This window comes from Macrotis lagotis, chromosome X (assembly GCF_037893015.1).
Source record: "Macrotis lagotis isolate mMagLag1 chromosome X, bilby.v1.9.chrom.fasta, whole genome shotgun sequence".
Lineage (NCBI taxonomy): Eukaryota > Metazoa > Chordata > Mammalia > Peramelemorphia > Peramelidae > Macrotis > Macrotis lagotis.
In genome coordinates this window covers 47182520-47204499 of record NC_133666.1, presented here as the reverse complement: position 1 = coordinate 47204499, position 21980 = coordinate 47182520, and the positions used below count along the sequence as shown (strand labels likewise).

The 21980-nt window shown below is 46.0% G+C and overlaps 1 protein-coding gene across 2 annotated transcripts in view; it reads left to right on the top strand.

The window, feature by feature from the left end:
- The window catches only part of LOC141499780 (actin-binding protein WASF3-like), a 71267-nt gene extending 50110 nt beyond the window's left edge, over positions 1-21157 (top strand). For both annotated transcript variants that reach the window (XM_074202499.1, XM_074202500.1), the window contains 6 exons: positions 5922-6075; positions 7359-7476; positions 13450-13625; positions 15120-15383; positions 18891-19282; positions 20812-21157. In XM_074202499.1, the coding sequence (XP_074058600.1) occupies positions 5922-6075; positions 7359-7476; positions 13450-13625; positions 15120-15383; positions 18891-19282; positions 20812-20969 (1262 nt within the window). In that variant the 3' untranslated portion in view covers positions 20970-21157. The remainder of the gene's footprint in view (positions 1-5921; positions 6076-7358; positions 7477-13449; positions 13626-15119; positions 15384-18890; positions 19283-20811) is intronic.
- The last annotated feature ends 823 nt before the right edge of the window (positions 21158-21980 follow it).

Below are 21980 nucleotides of genomic sequence, written 5' to 3'. Positions count from 1 at the left end.
TTCCACTAGTGGAAATCTTCACATACTTGTGGTACAAACCCCCCTAACACCCTGATGGGTTTGAGATCCCCTTGGTTGCCCTCAACCTGGTTTAGCCTGTCTGCTGAAAAAGTTTACCAGGGTGTGGCCACTGTGCATGTTCCTGCTCTTGGAGCCACAGGTGGGGGTTAGGTGGATCAGGTGACCATTAAAGTGGAAAACAGCCCTGAAAAGGGCTCAGCAGCCCTCACACCAGAGGTACTAGTCTTTCCTGAACACACCCTATTCCTCAGACACTAACTAGCTGTGTCACTTAACCCTGTTTGCCTCAGTTTGCTCATGTGTAAAAATGAGCCAGAGAAGGAAATGTCACAGCACTGCTGTGGAGTGCATAGACCTTGGTTAGACATTATTGATACTAAGGTATCTTAAGCCATCACCAGTTATCTTGACTTTGTCTTGTCACTGGGCTGTGATGATTCTGGAAGAGAGAGTGAGGCCAACGACTGTGCAACTCTGCCTCACTTAAATCCAATCTACATACAAATCAAAAAGATATCACCTATACCATTTTTACCATTTCTTCCTATCTCAAAGTCCTGTGGTGACAGGCAAGTGACAAAGAAGCAGGTGTGAATCCACATGGAGCTGTAGTCACACTCCTGCACACAGGTGGCACAGGCTATAGGACTGTCTCCTCACTGGAATCAGCAGTGGAATTCAACAGTCTCCTAGGTGCCTAAACAGTCTTTTAAGGATCTCACTGCTCACCTCCTGGTGTGAGGAAGGGTTTAGAAAAATTACCTGCTTACCCAACCCTGACCTGATTACCACAGCAGGCAGGGATCCCACCCTGTGGTCAGAACACAAAAAGAAATGTACAAAAACTTCTTCAAAGCAATATTGAAATAGCTCAAAAGAAACATTAGATACGGGAGTTTAGATAAGCCTCTCCAGGTGTCCACATGGACTATTTGTGCCTGATCTGTGGCAAAGCATTCTGAATTCGTATCTATCTGATCAGCCACAGTCAGACACCATAACTTGTTTCTACCAGTGATGTCATTTTGGTCTTCTTTGAGAATGAAGGACAAGAACCCACTGATCGTATAACAATATGTTATTGTAACAACTTCTTTTATGATATTTATAACAATTTGTTATAACAACCCCCTTCCCCCTTCTAAATCTCCCTTAGAATATGTCTGTCCAGTTAAGTGCAGCATGGCCCTCCCCTAGGCCCATCCTCTGTGCAGTGACAGGGCTAGGCCAGACCAGCACATTGGCAGGGCTCATTCTGTCTTTGTGCTGAGAGGTAGGAGGGAGCCCTCCACCCAGTCCTCTGAGGGACTTGCTCCAAATTCTGGAGTCTGTTCACAATGGATACCCTGATCTCCTGTCATTCACTTATAGAGCACATCCTAAATTCAACTGGATAAACATAGGGGGCAGGGATTACCTATTATGATTGTCTACCCCCCCACCAAAAAAAACCCCTCCAACAACCAACCCTTGGGGAAGTCTTTATACTCTGAACACACATATTCCCCTAACCCACCTCCAGAAACATGTAAGTCCATTACCTCATGAAGACTCATTCCCAATAAATGCATGTACTCACTCCAACATACATACTTCCACGTGTGTATACAGCCTCAGAAACATGCAAATGGACACACACACACACACACACACACACACACAAATATCCTATCACAATTCCAGGTAACACATTAGATAGAGTACCAAGCCTGTAGTCAGGAAGACCTGAGTTCAAATCCAGCCTCAGATACTTCCTAGCTTGTGACCCTGATCAAGTCACTCAACCTCTATATGCCTCAGTTTCCTCATCTGTAAAATGAGGATAGTAATAGCACCTATCCCTGAGGTTGTTATAAGACTAAAATGAGATATTTATAAAGCAGTATATTCACTGTACATAAGGACTCCTGCAGGTATTTAGAAAAACACATGTTAACATTATCTTCTATTTGCTTTTTAATTTTTTTGTTAAATATTTCCCAATTTCAACTGAATTTGCTTCTGGTAGCACTTGGAAGGACCCATGGGCAACATGTTTGACACCTCTGCAAACCTCAAAGGTCCATATAGTGCTTAACTATTATTATGGCACATACACAGACTCAGAACCTAGTGGGAGGCCCTTGGGTGTATGTTTGCCCAGCTTTTGGCTTCCTCATTGGTCTACCAATTCTCCCTCATGACAAAAATCTAACTGCTTTGACAATTCAGCTTCATTACTCAGAAGATGCTGGGAAATTGCATCTAGGTGTAGACATCCCAGAGGAGTAGCTCATTTACTCTAGGCTGTGTTGGGTAGGTTGAGAGTTGTGCAGGACTTTAGAGGCCTTGAGAATAGTGTCTGGTTATAGGACTCAACACCCCAGAGGATGATAACTCAAGGTTACATTTCTCTGTATCCTAACCCTTACCCATAGTGCCTAGGACATATTCCCTGCTGTGATAGAGTCTAAAGAAGGGAATCTGCTATAGGTATCTTTTCCTTGGGGTGGGGGGTTGGGAATGTTCCCTGTACTCTAGCCCTGGCTCAGCTTGTCTGTTACTACTTGTCCTGTCCTGCCAGTCAGACCATCTGGACTCAGACAGATCAGAGGTGCCAAGATACTCTTTCCAGAAATGGTTCCCTGAATTGCTCAATGGGGATTTCAACCCCCCACCCAGCATCAGTATTGGTTGGCATGAAACTAATATGTAACTATATGCCTTTGGGCCAGCCACTTCAATTCTCTAAGCCTCAGTTTCTTCCCCTATAAAATAAGACAGTTGGATGGACTGGATGACTTCAGAGGTCCCTTCTAGCTTTGAAATTCTAGAATTAGGTACTCTCCAAAGCCCTTTCCCATTTTGATGGTTTGTATTAAGAGAGCCCTTCCAACTCTGAACTAGGATATGCTCCCCCTGCCCACAGTGACTACAGTGCTGGTGAAAGCAGTCCCATACTCTGCTTCAGCTATTTTCCTAGGGCCTAAAAGGAAATCAAGCATCAGGTCTAGACACTATAAGATAGCCTTATACTTTTCTTTCTAGTTATGTTCCAGTTCCTGTGGAATAGTTGGGTATGGGTTGGAGCTCCTAAGTATTTGTGCCAGAGGCCAACACTAGGCTTCTCTGAGCTTGTGATGGTCAGGAATGTGTGTGGGGCATTGTGAGGAGGGGAGCAGTGCACATTATGTGGTGGGAATGGGTTTCTGGTGACCCAAGGGAGTTTTGACAATGACTTAGAGATTGGTTTTTCCATGGGTGAGGTTACTGGTGAATAGCAGCTACTCAGTTACTTCAAGTTTGCCATCTAGTGGCCATTGCCAGAGCAAATAGCTTGGGGAGAGGGGGTGATAAAAATCAAACAAAGCCTTTCTAGAAATGAGTATAGCTTATATGTCTACAAATATGGTACTGTAGGAGAACCCTTGTATTATTGTTGAGGATGAAGGCTAAGGCAAGATGCCTTTGAGAGACTTTGTGTGTCATACTATGAACGAATCCTTACCTCCTTAAATGAGATTGGGAAGGGGCCTCCAAGGTCATCTTTTGCTCCCTCCCCTCAAATTTACACAAGAGGAAAGTGGGACCCAGAGCTGGAGTATGACCTCTCCAAGCTCTCTCAGGTAGTAAGTGGCCCAAGCAGGATTCAAACCTCCATCTCCTAACTCTTTTCATTGTAGCACCTTGCACTGTAATTAGCTCTCCTCACTTGGCTGCTTACCAGCTGTATGACCCGGAGCAAGGCATTTCATGTCCCTGTTTCTCAGCTTCCTCATCTGTAAAATGGGGATAATCATGCATTCTCTGTCTTCCTATTGTGAGTAAATAGCTGTGTAGGCCTCAGAATCCTATAGAAATGTAAACTGCTTTTACGTATGTGTGAATCATTTGCAAGCATCCCTTTTTGTGTCCTCCAGGAGCTGATGCCTTCCCTCATCTACCCTCACCCAAACCTTCAGCTTTCCCTGTCTCCTGGCTCCTTCTCTGCTGCCTCTAAATCTGCTTGACTCTCTGCCTTACTTACCAACCTTTCCCTCAAGTCATTGTTCTAGATGTCTCTTCCCTTCCATAACCAAACTCCTATGGGAAAAAATTGGTTTTTACACATTACCTTTCTCACCTCCCATTCTTTACCCCTTTGCAATAGAGCTCCCAGACTCATCATTCAGCTGAAGCAGCTCTCTCCTTTTACCATCAGCCTTTTCTTGGCTCTCCTCCTTCTTGCTCCTTCTTCAGCTTTAGTACCAACAGAGTATTGTGTTTTATTCAGTGCTGTCCATGCAGGTGGCTGCCAGGTGTACATAGTCAGCCTCCATCTCCCTCCTGGCCTCCATCCCTGCATCTCTGACTTTCTGTTGGATAGCTCCCCCGTGTATTCCTTGGACATCTCTCCTTACCAGTTCCTCTTCCATATGGCTGCCAACTTGAGATTCCAGAAGCACGAAGCTAGCCATGTCACTCCCTTGCTCACAAAGTGTCCTGAAAAGAAAATACAAGTCGCTTACATTCTGACACTAACTTGTCTTTCTAGTCATCCTAAAGCTGGCTTGCTTGCTGTTCCCCATCCCCCACCTCTGTGATTTTTTTAATCCAGGTTGTCCCCTGTTCATGAAATGTTCCCCTTCCTCACCTTCACCTTTTGGAATCCCTTGCTCCCTACAAGTCACAGCTTGGGCCATCTTCTTTACAAAACCTTTTCTGATCTCTCCAGTTGTTAGTACACCCCCCCTTCTCCTGCCAGGTGATCAGAATTTTTCTAAGACATTTTAAATGGAAGCGATTCAGTTTCCTGGCATGGTGCTGGTAGACTGTCCAGATTTCACAGACATGCAGCAATGAGGTCAGCACAACGGCTCTGTAGACCTTCAGTTTACGAGTCAGCCTAATACATCTTCTTTGCCATACTTTCCTTTGGGGCCTCTCAGAGCTAGGTATGTCACCTGCACCTGGCAAGATAAAGTATTGGACTGTAAGGTCCTCTTTCACGCTCAACTGGTTGATTGTCAAATGAGTCCCAGGAAGGAGATTGAGTGTTCAGTGAAAAAGCCAACGGTCAGTAGCTGCAAGGAGAGACTGGGATTGAATCATAGATGACCATTTGTGAGTTAGAAGAGACCCATAGGGTCATAGTACACCCTCCCCCAATTTTACAGAGGAAGAAACTGAAACCTAGAGAGGAAAGGTGACTTGTCCAAGGTAACACATCTGGGATTTGAACCCAAGTCTCCTCACTCTCTGGTACCAGAGTCATTGGTTCCCCATTGCATGCCTAATGTGAATCCTGCTGCTAGAAGGAGGTAAAAATGACAAGTTTTTTTTTCAAGTCAGAGGCCATGGAATCTTCTGGGTGCTCTTTCATCTAATCCATGAAATGATACCTCTTGGACCATCTGGGGCTCTCCAGCCAGGATCTAAGCTGGCAGACCCAAGAGGTACATTGACTGCAATGCAATTTTGAAATCCTGAGCTATATGTGCACCATGGGTGACATCTGGTGTGACGACCAAGCAGAACTTGGTGTAAGATCATCAGATAGCATGGGCCATGCCGCCACAGGGCGGGGCTGTGCCTGCCCCCTTCTCAGAATCACATTTTTAAATAACTGAAGGAGATGCTAAATTTCAACTGAAGATTGGTTTATTTTCGTCAAGTTGTACATTTTTCTTCACCTAATTTCATGAACCCCTTGAAACCTAGTCACAGATCCCCCAAAGGCTATATGGACCCTAGATTATGAACCCCTCAAAATCCATCCACAGACACCCCCACAAGGCCTCTGTGAACCCCAGGTTATGAAACCCTTGAAATATATACACAGATCCCTGAAGGGCTCTGCGGAGCCTAGGTCATGAACCCCTTGACTAGATGATCTCAGAGGTCCCTTGTCACTCTAAATCCTGTGCTCCTCGGCTCCGCAGTGTCCCTACAGGATATCAACATGAGGAAGGCATTCCGGAGCTCCACAATCCAGAATCAGCAGGTGGTATCACGTAACTCCATCCCCAACCCCGTGATGGAGATGTACCAGCGGTGTGACAAGCCCCCGCCACTCAACATCCTCACGGCCTACAGGTAGGAGGGAGGGTAGGGCCCCTGGTGACCAGGATAGGTCTGGAGAGTAGGAGCAAGTGGAGCCAGAGTCAGGAACCTGTTCTATCTGCTGGGGCTTTGGGTTTAGTTAGGAGTTAGTCTGGTCTTAGAGTTGGGGCACTTAGTGAAGCCCTGACTGAGCCCTTTCTTAGCTGGGTAACCTGAGGCAACACATTGTCTCTCTCATAAGCTTCAGTTTCCTCATCTGACAGTGGCCAAAATAACATCCTTCCTGCCATATGGGGCCATGGGGGACAAAGTACCCCCTGGCTTTTTTTCCCCACTTACTAAAAATATGTGAGTTGTTTCCATGAAAAAGATTGTCCTTGGCTCCATGCTGAACAGCCATCTTACCTGGTTAATGACCTCTGCCTGCCCAGGCCTCATTGCCTGGTCAAGCATTTTTTCATGTGCTAGGCCTTTCCTCCTCACTTCTTGGCTCCAAGATGGTGACATATAAGGATGAGGACTAAGGCCCCATCCACACCAGAGAATACTCATCAGTTAACAATCCTGGTTGGTGATAATAGAGTTGGCAATGATTTAGGGTTTATATGATTACAGGGCTTCTGTAATGGCCCAATCTTCCTGAACTTCATATCTCCCTCAGCGCCTCTACACATACTAGGCACCAAATACATCTTCACAGCAATTCTGGATTATGATCCCCATTTTACAGATGAAAAAACTGAGTCCCAGAGAAGTAAATGACTTGCCTTAGGTCACATAAAATGAGACTTAATTTCAGATCTCCTCACTCCAAATTCAGCTCTTTTTCTCCTACATCACTACTACCTCAGGAGGGTTAATGCACAGTCTTCGCCCCAGGAAGCGCACAGCTGGAATATCCTTCCCTGCTGATTACCAAGCAATGCTCATTTTTTCAGGAATGTGCTTTGTAGGGCAGGTTGGGTGTTTGTTGGGAAGTGTCTGTCTGATTGAAACAGTGGTTTCATCCACTGCCTGGCAGTTGGGAAATAGTATTAAATCTTGCCTGGGTCTTCTAGTCCTCCCATCTGATCATTTCAATGAGACAGGCCATTTGCTGTCCTTAGGGAATTTCTCTGGACTGCACAAAGCTCAAGTTTAACTGGGCCTCAGGGCTTTCAGCTCTGGATGTGAATCACAGCTAATGATGTGACCTTAAGCAAATCTGTTCCCTTTTCTAAGTCTCATTTTGCTCTTCTGTAAAATATGGGGATCAGACTAGATTAGATGACCACTATTGATAAGCTCACTAACATGCCCTTTTGGGTCCATTTCAGAGATGACAAGAAAGATGGCCTTAAATTCTATACTGACCCATCATATTTCTTCAACTTGTGGAAAGAGAAAATGCTTCAGGCCACTGAGGATAAGAGGAAGGAGAAACGAAGGCAGAAGGTACATGGGTGGGGCTGGAAAGAGAATTAGACATGAGAGGAAGCTTTCTATCTCTCATGATGCCTTGGATCAGAAGCCTTCCTGGCTTGGGCCCTTGGCTTGTGGATAAGTCACTTCCTCTTTCTGAACCACAGTATCCTCATCTAGATGACCTCTTAATTGTCTATAATAAGGTCTCTTATTATCTGTGATTTTGTGTGTGTGTGTGTGTGTGTTTGTGTGTGTGTGTGTGTGTGTGGTTTGCCATGTTTTAGGAAGAGTGTTGACAAGCTGTGACTTTGCAAAAAGAGCAAGTTACTGCTTGTGCTTCCTTCTTGAAGAGGGCTATGCTGTCCAGAAGGGCAGGGCTGGGATGCTGTGTGAAAGACAGTATTTAGTTTGGAAAAGGGAAGACTTTGTGGGGTGACATGATACATCGTTTGGAAGAAGGATTAACCTTTTTTCTGGCTTGGTCCCAAAGAACCAGAAACTCTGAGTGGAAATTGCCAAGAGATTCTGTTTCATATCGATACTATGGGTCCCTTGTTGGGGGAATTGCAGGGCAGGGTATCCTTTGCAGGTGAGGGTTGACCTGTATGGCCTCTCAGGACCCATCCAATCTGGAGATTCCCTGATCTAGAACTAGTCCCTGGTCAGTCTGTTGCAACACTCCTCCCTAGAGTGGGCTTCAGTGCTCAGGAGGCATCTTGTCCTCAGAACCCATAAATGCAAAGCTTAGCTACCCAGGGAAGGCTGCAGACTTTGTCTTCAGTGACATCAGCCTTTGTCCCTTCTGTCTGCTCCCACCTCAACCCCTCTTGACCCACTCTGGAGTCCCAGAACTCTCCTGACTTTTCTGTCAATCCTAGGCTGTTACTAAGGAAGGGAAGAGCCATGTTGTTCTGGGAAGGGCTTCGAGAGCCCACCAGGTGAAGATCACTTGAAAGAATTGAGGGAGAGAAGACATGATGCTGTTTTCAAGTATTTGAAGGGTAAATGACTTAAGAGTACAGCATGAGTCATTATAGGGAGCTGACATTTTAATTCCATTTCATTGAATTCCCTTCTGTGAATCGGTTTAGGCAGTCTCTTTTGCCGGATCTATCTGCCACCCCCTCACCGTGGGTGTTCTTTTCTCGATATATACTAGCTACCCATGTGATTTCATCAGCTTCCTTGGGATCATGTACCATCTCATCATGAATAACTCCAAAATCCAAAGCATTCTACAAGCCTTTCGTGTAATGTCAGTGATTATTAACCCTGATCTGTCCTCAGTCCCCTGGTTACCAACTGCCAGCAAGACCTCTCTATCTGGGATCTCATCCCTTTAGTATCTCAGAAGCAAAACTCATTGTCTTCCCCTTGAAACCTGCTCCTCCCCATACACTTGCTCATTTCCATAAAGGAAATACCTCTGATTCCCTCTTTATACACCATCCTTCCACCCACACGGATTCCTCACCACCTTCTTCTTGAAGCATTATAACGGTACCCTTGCCTCTAGTCTCTCCCATCTCCCAGCCTTCTTCCATCCGCCTGTCAGAATCTTCCTAAAGCACCAATTCCATGCTCAAAAAGCTTCAGAACCTCTTCCCTTAACCTAGAAACTCCTCAGCCTGGCATTTCCTTCTCAGCCCAACCCACTCTATCTATTTAACTCCAGACTGGCCCATTATTTATTGACATCCCATGCAGTCATCTAGTCAGGTTGCCCCTAAATCCTAACATCACCCACCTTCCCAGTCATCTCCCACTTTCAGCCTCCCTAAGTAGAGTAAGCAAATCAATATCAATATCCGGCTCTTTGGAATAAAAACAACGAACAAAAAAAGAGAACGCAGATGGCAGTTCTGTCTGAGGAAAACTACTGCCTGCTTCTTCAATTCATCAAATAATTCGGTTGCTTCTGGAAAGGATATCTCCTTAACTGGCCATCCTTACTGACCTAGACAAAACTTTGGCCTCCCACATTAGAACATCAGCTCCTTGGGAGCAACGGCTGTCCCCCTCTTGCGTGGTATTCCTAGCAGTGAGCACATTCCGCAGCCAGAGGAAATGATAAATGCATGTTTGGGGGTTCATTCATTTAAAACCCTTCACACTCTAGCTCCGACCAGACTCTCAAGACTTATTTTAGCTTGCTCTCCTGCGTTCATCATCCATTCTGACCAAACTGGTCTGGGAGCTCAGCCTCTCACTGATGTTCCCCATGCCTTTGTACAGATAGGCCTGCTCGAAGGGCAAACTTTGTTCACCCTGCCTCTTCGAATCCTTAGTTTCCTTTATGATAAAGGACTGAGCCCAGCATCAAGAAGATCTGAGTTCAAATCTGGTCACAGGTACATCCTTAGCTTAGTGTGACCCTGGGCAAGTCACTTAACCTCTGTAGGCCTCAATTTCCTTAGCTGAAAAACTGAGATAATACTAGCACCACAGGGCTATTATGAGGAACAAATGAGATTATATTTATAAAGAGGACTTACCACAGTGCCTAGTACACAGTAGGTACTATATAAATGTTAATTATTGTTATTATTATTATTATTATTGGCTCAGTTTACATTGTCCTCCTATAAGAAACCTTTTCTGACCACTACCCCTATTCATTAACACTCTCTTTCTCCTTAGCTAACAAACGTTTCTGTTGTCATTGGGGGGCAGGGGCTTCTTGGTTTTGTCTGTGTATTTCCCATGACTAGTGCTGGGCTTGATACACAGGAAGACTGGAATAAATTTATGAATTTATACCAAATTGATGTATTCTCCCCCCCCCCACCTTCTCCCCATCCTTTGAAAACTCTTCATTTGCCCCGACCACCACCCCCCCTCTGTCCTTTAATCCTTCTTGTCCCCTTTGTGGCTAAACTAGAGGAAGCTGTCTATGACAGATGGAGGGAGTCCCACCTGGGGAGTGAGGCCCACATGGATGGGGAAGCCAAAGGGTAGTAGAATAGGCATCCATAGCCTCTTGTCTGCCACTTTTCTTCCAAAGGAGACTTTCATTCCTGCCAAGATGGGAAGCAGGAAAGTGGGACCAGAGGCCACCTTTCTACTCTTCCTCAGAAAGAGTGGGTACTGACTAGCATTCTATCTGCCCACCTTCACTATTGTTAGTTTAGGGGTATGATTGGATACCAGCTCATTTTTGATCACTGTTGTTTGGGGCAGGGGCACTGCAAGCTCTACATCCAAGGCTTGACCCTTTCCCTTCCCAATACCAGTTCCACAATGAACATAGCAAATAGCAAAGAAACCCCTTTATCCAAATTATAGCAAAACAGAAATAGGAGAAGGTCTGTACAAAGGATAATGTACATCGGGCAACACAGAATGAAAGAGCTCTTCCATTAGGAGTGAGACATTTCTGCCCAACAAAGAGAGAGAGGGTCTTGGAGCTCCCCCAGAAGGAATCTCCCCACAGACTCTAGAGTAGCTAGCTAGGAACAAGACCATGACAGAAACTATCCAACTCTTTCATGGCTTCCTAAAGTTTTTTCTTTCAGCAGGGGTTGAAGTGGGATTGGTCCTTTCCATCTTCTTTCTCCAAGCTGGAAACCCAGAAGTCCTGAATGATGAGTCCCCAAAGGGGACTTAGCCAAGACTGGAGCTGCCTCAACTCTCACCAACTTGCCCCCCACCCCTTTCACAGGGCAGAACCTTCATCTCCACCAATAAGGAGAGAATTCCATAGCAGTTAACTTTGGGACTGGCTGCTAGATGCATGTACATTTCCTCTCCTCTCATTTGCTTCCAAACCTGGGGTATTTTGTGCCTGCTCTGCAGCCCTGGACATTGACTCTGGAGATTCCCTTCTCCTACTGAATACGCTTGTATTTCCATTCCATGGTTGTCTTCTGCTTTTAGCCATCCAATTGTCCCTTCCTGATCAAGCTCCGCTGACTCTTCAGTGAGGTCACACCCCTTCCCATTAGGGCCCCCAGGCTCTGTCCTGGCCCCTTTTCTTCTCCCTCTCCACATTGGTTCTTGGTAAACTCAGGTCCTATGTGTTCAGTGATCATGTCTACGCAGTCTGCTATGTCTCTTGGTTCAGTCCTGATTGGCATTCTCACATGCTGAACTGAGCTCAGATCCTGTCTTGGGAGGGTCTGAAGCTGATTCGAGGCTTCACCATTCAAAGGAAGACTTTTGTGTCAATCAGAGGAATGACCTCACTGGGCTCCTGGACACTGAAATGGTCTGCAGAAGAAAGTTCTAGCACCTTTGAAAGGAGTCCCAAAGCATTTCTTAGATATGGGGCCAGGACCATGCTAAGCTCTCTTTGTAAAAAGGCAAAAGCAATTCCTACCATGAAGGGGGATACCACAGGCAAACGACTCTGGACAAAGAAGGTATAGACAGGATCAATTGGAGATAGTCTCAAAGGGAAGGTTAAGTTCCTCAAGAGGGTCAAGAAAAGCTTCTTGGTGAAGGTGGCATTTTAGCTGAGATTTGAAGGAAGCCATGGTAGCCAGGAGGGAGACATGAAAAGGGGGTGGGAGACAATTCCATGCATGAGGGGACAACCAGAGAAAATGCTCAGAAAATATCAAAATGTGGAGCATCCTATGCAAGAAAGAGCTAGGAGGCCTGTGTCATTGGGTATGTGGGGTCAGAGGTTCGGGTAGAAGGGGGAAAGTATAAGAATACTGGAAAGGTAAGAATTTAAAAAACCAAACAGTATTTTTATATTTGAACTTAGAAGTGATAGAGAACCACTGGAGTTTATCGAGGGGGAAGAGGGTGAGGTAGGCAGACATTGTTTCAAGAAGAGCATTCTAGTACCTGAGTAGAGGGGCAGGAGCTGAGCCAGGGAAGCCCAGCAGTGGGTGAAGGAGGTGTGTGGGAAGATAGACTCAACAGCCCTTGCAGTAGCTCAACTCAGGGGTGTTGGGGACTGAGAGGGAGGAAGATGTCAAGGGGGACACTTGGAGCCCCTGGGAGGAATGTGGTGTGGTGCAGTGAAGTCAGCCCTGCACTTGTGCTGGGTGCTGGCTATATATTGCTAGACACCACGCAGGCCTTTATCTAAGGAATCAGTGCTCCCATGGGGGAGGAGAGGGCCAAGCAGAGAAGTCACCATGATCTGAAGGAGAGTGAAACTGGCACAGAGGAGACATTCAGGCAAAGAGAAAGAAGGATCACATTCACATGGGATGTCAGAGAAGGCTTCATGGTGTGTGTGGGGGGGTAGCATCTGAGTGAGTTCTCAAAGGAAGGGAAAGATTTCAGGGGGAATAATTCCAAGATGGGTCATGGTGTAAGCAAAGGCAGAGATGGGAGAGGACAAAACAAGACTGTAAATCAGAGAGTAGATTTGTTTGGCTCAACATGGAAGATGTTTAGAGGAATAGCATGACATGTACAGACAAATAGTTTGGAGCCTCATTGTCAAGGACCTTGATTGTACTTAATCATGTAAACAACAGGGAGCCACTGCATGTCTTTGAGCAAGGGAATAACAGGATCTGATCAATAGGAATATTTACTAGGATCCACTGGAAAGGAGTCTGGAGGCAAGAATACCAATTTAATTGCTCTTGTAATATGAACTATTGATCCTGTTGTACTGTGTGGGGCTATGGCATAGTCTACTGGACTCTCTCTCTTCAGGTTCCTTTCTGGACTAGTATTTACTTGCTGCTAGAGGAAACCTTTGGTATCATAGCTAGGTGATTCTGCCAGATATATATATATATACATATATATATATATATATATATATATATATATACACACACACACACACATATAGAGAGAGATATAGATATATATGTATATATATATACACATATACATATATGTATATATATATATATGTATATATATATATGTGTGTATATATATATATATATATATATATATATATATATATATAGTGAGATGACTGTCGTCATATATATGGAGGGCCTCAGCAGCCCTATAGAGGTTTATTGTAAAGCAGCAGGCCTGCCCCATATAGGGAGATTGAGATGTGTTTGTGTTGATCCCTAGGAACAGCGACTGGTGGAGGACTCCACCAGGGAGGTGAAGAAAGTGCGGAAAGCCCGAAATCGGAGAATGGAGTGGAGCATGATGGCATATGATAAAGAGTTCCGGCCAGATAACAGGTTCTCACCATCTCCATATCACATGGCCTCCTCAGAAGGATCGCTCTCCCCTGATAATAGGCAGGTGTTACCTATATTGTTACCTACTCAACCCTAGGCTTCCCCCTTACTGTTGGCAAAAAGTGTACCACTTGTGATGCTAGTTCTCCCCTGCCAACAAAGATCCCAAGATCCCATCCGTTATCCTCTTGAAAAAATAGTATTAAAAAGAATTCAAAAGGGCAGCTAAGTGGCGCAGTGGATAGAGCACCAACCCTGGAATCAGGAAGACCTGAGTTCAAATCCAACCTCAGACACTTAATAATTACCTAGCTGTGTGGCCTTGGACAAGTCACTTAACTCCACTGCCTTGCAAAACAAACAAACAAAAAGAATTCATAATGCACTTCAAAACTAATGGAACACACAGTTTCTCATGGTGAAAACCAAACTTCTGGTACAATACATACTTAGTAGCATCCATATTCCTTGCTGTTCTTTGGTACCCATCATCTGTTCATTTGGGTAAAAGTCCAAATGTGTTGCTTCATGAGATTTTTTCCCCACATTTCAGTATTTTATTTACATTGCCAATACATTGCTATCCTATTCAATCATGCACCTAAAAGTGAGACATTTGGGTTATTTCCTCTTCTCTGCAATGACTATAAATGCTGCTTTTGATTTTAGCATCTTTTTTTCCCTTTATGATAACACCCAGGGGACAGTTGGGTACAATGTCTAGAAAGCTGGCCTTAGAGGAGGAAGAGCTGGGGTTCAAAGTCCCAAGCCTCTCATGGCTTATGGGAATATCCTGCAACCTCTCCCTACCCCAAGTCAATTCTCTAAGACGTTTAAGTGCCATGAGTCAAGGGGGCCTGGTGTTCTTTCACCCTGATAAAATCACAATGGCAAACCCTCTTCCCTTGAAAAATGATCCCATTCAGAGCATATTGCCAGTGATGGGATGTTTAGACTAAACCCTTATTGCATGCAGCCAATGTGATCCTACTAATTTTAATTCCACCAGCAATATGTGAGGATACTGGCTGTCTTTTTAAACTTCCAGGGGTTTAAAGTGGCTCAGTTTTCAGGAATATAGCAAGCCCCATTGATGGGTTTGAAATTTATGGCAGGACCCTTGATCTTTAGAGAAGCTGACAAACTGGATTATAGTCACTGGCAACACCATTGTTTTGTCTGTACCCCCATCCTGATGTATACCCACTATGGTTGCCAACCCATCTTTTTTATGGCTAAGGCAAATACTAGTGAAGCCAAGTCAGAGCTGCCTAGATGATGTCTAAGAGCCCTATGACAATAGAATACCTTGAGAGGCAGTTTGGCATTTGGTGGCCATTTCCATCTTTGTAAAATGAGAATTTTGGAAATGGTGATTTTTTTCGGGTCCTTTTCAGCTAGCAGTCATATAACATGTGATCCCATTGCTCCCTCTTGGCACCTTCCTTGCCCATGCGTCGGCTAGTTAGTTCATCCTCAATTCTCTTTCCCATTTGCCTCTGCTTCCCATGGTTCAAACTGGACCGTGACTGTTGCTATCCATGTTTGCTCTAGGTCTTACGCATCAGACATTGGTGATCACTCCTACCCAGCCAGCCCCAACCATCCAGCCCAGCAGGTGTTGGCACCCGCTCCTCATCTGCCCATGGAACACAAGGAGATCATCCTGGCCCCCAGCCAGCTCCCGGAGCTGACCTACCGGCCCACAGCCCCAGGCAGTCGACAGAACAGCCTTGGCCGAGTCCAACAGCCTCATGTGCCGCAGCCTCCAGATCCAATACTGAATGGACCCAGGCCTCAGCTGATCAAGGACTATGGGTAGGCTGTCATTCTCTATATCTTCTACCCTCTCCCCTTTCTCTGGTTTGGGTATAGAGATCTGGCACCAGAGGTGTCAGTGACCCAAGAACTCATCCCAGTTACCCTGTGGAAAGCTGCCAAGTACCTCCCATTCCTGAAGAGCCAGAACCTAGAGGGGAGCTTCACTCAGCTAGGATTCTGAGGTGCTGTACCAGATGGTATCTGATTTCTTTGGTGTCACCATTGCTCCTTCTGCACTGGGGTCTGACCTGAGCCATCCACCCACAACATGCAGCAGCACCACACAGAGCAAGGAAGTCTAGCCTCATTAGCAGCTGCTGACATGGAGTTCTGTACTATAATGACTGCCCCTTCTTCCATGTTCTAGTACTCCTCTGACCCAATCTGGCTTCTAGCCAAGTAACACTGGTACCTCACTTACTTCTTAGTACCCTTAAATAGTCCCAGCATCTTCCTCAATATCCTCAGGCTAGAAGGAGTGGGAAGAGGATTTCCCCGTACAAGCAGCACCTGTTTCCCTCACCTTCTTCCACCCACTCCCCCCATCCTAGAAGCCTGTGAAGTAGGCATATTCAATTATTATTAAACCCATTTGAGAGATGGAAAAACTGAGGAGAGATGATCTCTAAGGTCCCTCCAAGCCTAAAGTTCATAAACCTATGAGGCCCAGAAAGATAGGGTGCTTGGTCAAGATCATACAGCTAGTGCAAACCAGAGCAAGCAAGGGAAAAAGAGTTCTGATGATTTGCAGCCCTGTGTTCTACCTGGACTGTACAGTGCTGACTCCTGGGAGATCTTGGACAAGTCACTCTCCTGCCATGCATGTCAGCATTTCTGTTTATAAACTAATGGCAGTTCTTTTCATCTTAGCACTGATATTCACTTTGTGACACTTGACAAGTCATTTAACTGATCTCATCCTCCATTTCCTCACCTGTAGATTGGTGCTAGCAAATTTAGCTCCCCAGGGCTCTTTACAGTGTTGTCATGAGGAGGGAATTTTGTGAATCTTCAGATATTGTAGAAATGACCAGTGTTACCATGTTTACTTTGCCCAAACCAAAATTCCTTTTGGTTCAGCTCATTCCTGTTAGGCCCCCTGCCTTTAAGGCTAATGCTCAGTTATGTAGCAAAGGAAAGCTATAAAACCTCCTCTGAGCCTCCTTTGTTGCCATGATCCCCAAGAAGGATCAAAGCTACAGTCCTTTGCCAGTGCTGAAAGAATATTCAAGTTATTTGGGACTATGAATAGCATGCTGATTTTGAGCTTCAGGGAACCTTCCCAGCTCATGTCTTCCAGGCCCAGTTCAAAGGGAGAGAGTCAGGCCAGCATATTGGTAGTATCTGAGCTGCACCTGGAAGGGGTGCTCAGCTCCATCGGGGACCATGGCCTCAAGCAGTTCAGAGGCTACTTCATGGTAATGCCAGGAGTCTGGTGACAGAGGGGATCTGTGCACCTCAAAGATTTACCTAGCAACTATCAAACAGACAGTGCTGGGTGTTGGACCTCAAGGGGCTTCTGACTCCCCAGCTCTATGAAGGGGTTGGGGGAAACAGCAGACTCAAGGAGAGGCCCCATGTAGCTCAAGGGCCTCTTGAGACCTAGTGTATTGGTCCAAATATAAGGTGCACTTTCCCCCAACTATTACTTGCATAAAACCTGTTGTTTTCAGACTCTATCCAGGTATGCACATTCATATCATGTTTTCTATCTGCATTCCTATTATATTGCACATATACTTTTTTCCCCTCTCATTTTAGGGCATGGCCTAATTATAGTCAGATTTTATTTCTAGACCAACATTTTTACTGGTATAAGGAACTTTCAGTGTGGAAATTCCCTCCACCATTATAGTGTCACTCCCTAGATCACCCCATTGTCTGTGATTTATGGTTTCTGAGAGAATGTGGGTCCAGGTCCCCTGACCCAAAGGCCAGGTCCTCACCACCCATCATACTGAGTAATTACTCTCTAGGAGCTTTTTCTGCTGCTTCTCTTTTGAAACCTGGATTCCTTCCTAGCACCTTGTCATCCTGCTTTCCCCAAAGCAACTGAATAGGATGTTGCAGGTTATGTTGTAATTGAGGCTTGCACCCAGCATATTCCTAGGTGCTAGCCTATATTCAGTTCTTGACACTGAGGCCTTGGGCAGATCTTGCTTCCCCTCAACCTCAGATTCCTTATCTGTATGGTGGGCTTAGAAATACACTCATTCTCTTACAAAAACACATAGCAGCATCTGGACTTTCCATCTCTGCCGACCCTAAAACGCTCCTTGGTCCCATTATTTTTACTGCTTGTCTTGTACCTCAGTCCTGTAGCTCAGCTCCATCTGCTCAAGACTTGAGGGCTTCTTTCCCAGACCCTCAGTGGCCCTTCCAGAGGCCAGGGTAATATCACAATGCCAAAAGTGAGCCTGACTCCAGCTATGTGAATGAACGCCGCTGATTCCTCCCAGTTCACTATTGTTATGTCCCTTTTCCAGATGGCTAGCCTAAGATTTGAGAGCTTGAGTGACTCCCCAGTGGTCATTCAGCTAAGTAAACTTTGCATGGAATTGCAGCCCAACTGTCTCTGATCCCAACTGTCTCTGATTCTAAATCCAGTTCTCTGGCTCTCCTGGGCTTCCTCTCTAAAACCACCTCCAGGATGCAGTACTTCAGCGGTACCAGGCCAGTTTGTTGGAAGGTTGGAAGCTCTCAGAGACTGAACAATTCAAGCCTTATCTCTTTAGCCAAAGGCTTTGTTCCTTATTTAAATGCCTATCTCTCTGAGAGAAGTCATTCTTTTTTTTTTTTTAGATTTTTGCAAGGCAAATGGGGTTAAGTGGCTTGCCCAAGGCCACATGGCTAGGTAATTATTAAGTGTCTGAGGTCAGATTTGAACCCAGGTACTCCTGACTCCAAGGCCGGTGCTCTATTCACTGCGCCACCTAGCCACCCCGAGAGGAGTCATTCTTGAAGCCACAGATCTTTCGTATCTTGGGAAAGGATCCGAAATTCCCTCCCATTGATCACTCTGGGCCGGTTTGCTCTTTTTGTAAAACAAGGGAGTCCAGTGAACTCAGACTGATTCTGTGATGGTGTGGAGGGGGATAGGCACAGGGTAGGGGAGAGGAGGATGGTCCCCCCTCCCCCCAAGAAACAGGCTGGAACCGCTACACCAAAAGCTCCTCCAGGGTTACCCAGTGTGTGTTTGTGACCTTTCCTCTCTTTGGATCTCACTTCCCTCTTCTCTAAGTCAAAGAGACTGGATTAGATGAATTCTAAGGTTCCTTCTGGTCTTCAGAATCTGAATCTGTGAATCCTTGGGGCTTCTGCTGTTCCTCCTCTGTCCTTTCCTTCCCAGTGGTAAGGAACCCTAGAACAGCTGACTGGAAGAGCTCATCTCATCTAACCACCAGAAAAGAATCATGACTTGTCTCTGTGCACATGGATGGTCAAGTGCTTGGATTCAAACCCAGTTCTGATCTCCAAATCTTCTCTTTCTTCTTCTATTTCCAGGTCTCAGCCAGTGCCCATGGCCGATTTCTTTGTACCACCTGCCCCACCACCCCCACCTCCAGTAATCCCCTCAGCCCAGACGGCTTTCGACAGCCCCATCGCCGCCCCACCTGCTCTTGCACCCACTGCCACTGCCACCCTGGCACATCCTGCCTACACACCCTCCCCACCCCCAGCTCCTCCCTGCCCATATTCTGTCTCTCCACCGCAAACTGGCCCCATGGGCCCTCCTGCAGCTCCTCCTCCCCCCCCTCCTGGTCCCCCAATGGCCACAGCCTCCCCGGCCCACTCGGCCTCCCCGGGTGCTGTACTATCTGAACCACGGAAACCTCAGATCCCATTGATACCAATGAGTGATGCCAGAAGTGATCTTCTTGCTGCCATCCGGAGGGGTGAGTAATGATGAAGGGGAGGCTGGGAAATCCAGCAAGGAACACTGTAGCCACCAATGATTCTGTCAGTTGAGTAGAGTATGAAAGGGGAGATTTCCCAGGGACCTTAGCAGCTAATGAGAATTTTGACAACGTGACATCTCTTATCACAATTTCATCCATATGGGCACCACTACATGAATAACTTAGTTGATGGTCTTCAAGAGGTGATATGGTAAAAAGAGCCATCCCCATGTGGCCAACTTGGTGATATACCTCTAAGTTAGCCAGGCTTTCATGGTGTCCTCGCTCTAATCCTTAACTTGGGAACAATTTTCAAGGACCCAGGGTGACCTCCATGCCATGGGGAGGAGACATCAGAGGAGACTGTAGTGGAGTGTGCGTAACCAAAATAGCATTTGAAGGTTTATAGAGCTCATGATTTCCAACTATTCTGAGGTCAGTGATAAAGGGGGAGGAAAGTAGTCATAAGACACTGGGATTCATGTCTATCTCTTATACTTCTTAGTTATATAACCACTTTATTTCTCTGAGACTCAGTTTCCTCATCTGTATAATATTGATGTTTTTGGTTCCTACATCACACAGTTCTTTTAAGAGGTAAATGAGGTCATGTATAGATAATACAACTACAGGCAGCTAGGTGGTGCAGTGGAGAAAGCATTGAGCCTAGAATCAGGAAGACCTGAGTTCAAATGTGATCTCAGACACCCACATATATTGGCTTTCTGACCCTGGGCAGAGTCACTTAATCTGTCTGCCTGTAAAATGGAGATAACAAAGGATATGAGCAGCATGGTCCTTACCTCCAGTACTGTTGTGAGGATCCCATTAGATAATATTCACATCTTAAGTAAGGCATAACCAAACTGCAAGTTGCTGCTATCACCTGCTTTATGAACTTTAAAATGATATATAGATGTTATTTAATAGTAATAATTCTAGACTTGTGACCTCATCAGTGTGGCAGACCACTTGTATTGATGCAGAATCTATCTGAATTTCATGGGGCCTAGTGGCCAACCTTGTGCTCTTGTGTTTGCAATCTGGATGCTAGCTAGGACTATACTGAGCCCCAAACTGGAGCTTGATATGATCTACCCAAGATTCTGGGTTGCTGGTAGAGCCTTCAAGAATCCAGGATTGCCTCCACACTATGCTGGTGGCTGTAACAGGAAGAATGATTGGCTAGGCAAGAGATGCTGGTGTTGAGCTATGAAGCCAGTGACTTCAGGCAAGTCACTGAACTTTTCTGAGTCTCAGTTGCCTCATCTTTCAGATAAGAGAGGTTGGACCAGGTAGTTTTTAAGATCAGGTCTAGCCATATTATTCTAAGTTTGGAAGTTCCCTTGTGGGTGACTTCTGCATCTTTGAGAGTAAATAGGCAGTCCCAGACCCTGAGCCATTTACTTCTTCCTGGAGGTCTCTAAAAATCAATCATTTAGGCATGATGGGATTCAGGGGAGGTGGGGCCAGGCTAGATGATCTGTGGAAGGTGCTGAATTCCTTTCTTTGCTGTTTTCCTGCAGGCATCCAGCTGCGAAAGGTGCAGGAGCAGTGGGAACAGGAGGCCAAGAAGGAGCCTGTGGGCAATGATGTGGCCACCATTCTCTCCCGGCGCATTGCAGTAGAGTACAGCGAGTCAGATGATGACTCTGAGCTGGATGACAATGAGTGGTCAGACTAAGGGGACTCTGGGCCAAGCTGCTGAGTGTCCTAGTGCAGCTCCCTCCCTTTTCCCCCTTCCCTCTTCCCTTACCCACTAGCCTACCCTGCTTTGCCCCACCCTGAACTCCCATGTGACACTCTCCCTCCCACCAAATTTAACCTTCCTGCCCTTGCCCAGGCCTCTGTTCTGGGTGGCTGGCCTACATACTCCAGTATGAGGGGAGGTGGAAGGGGGCAGGGTGGCGGGGAGCGGGGAGAGCTTTTTGAAAAATAGATTTTCATCTCTTTGACCTGATTTAGATATGGTCCTATGTGTAGGCAGGAAAACGAATGAGCTGGCTGCTTAAGATTCCCTTCAGTTCCTGGCTTTTTGGAGAAGGGGGCAGCTTAGCTTGGCATTTTCTCCCCCTGGCACCCCATCTCCAGTTCTTCCCCCACTTCTGTGGAAGAACTTCCTGGCCACTGAGGGAGGCCTATTTGGCCCAGATGTTTATGGACTTGTCTGGGCCCTTCTCCAGAGTAGCCAGATTTATTGCCATGAAAAGAAGCAGCTGGTGTGTGACATGGTCTTTATGTTTGGGAGTGAGGCCCTCCATGTGAGCCTGGGTGAGCAGAGGCAGAGTCCTTGGAGAGGACCAGGCTTCTTTCTGCACAGCCCTGGGAATGAAGTGATGTCCCCAGGCAGCTACCAAGCAGCCATTGGAAAATGTGTGTGTGCCTCGGTTATGCCCAAGGAGGCAAGTGTGGGGTAGGGGAAGGCTGTCAGAGTGAGGGCTTTCTCATTGCTTATCTAACGTATCCAGGACGGCAAGAACAATAGACTTGGAAACAACAGGACCTGTGTTCAAATCACTCTTCTGACACTTTCTAGTTGGGCAGGCTAGTCAAAATCCCTTCCCTTCTTCAGGCCTCAGTTTTATTATCTGGAAAATTAGGGGTTTGGACTAGATGATCTGGTTGGAAGGTTGCTTCTAAGTCAGGGCCTGGGCTTCCATGGATGGATTCTTAGAGGCTCAGTGGGGGGGTGGGG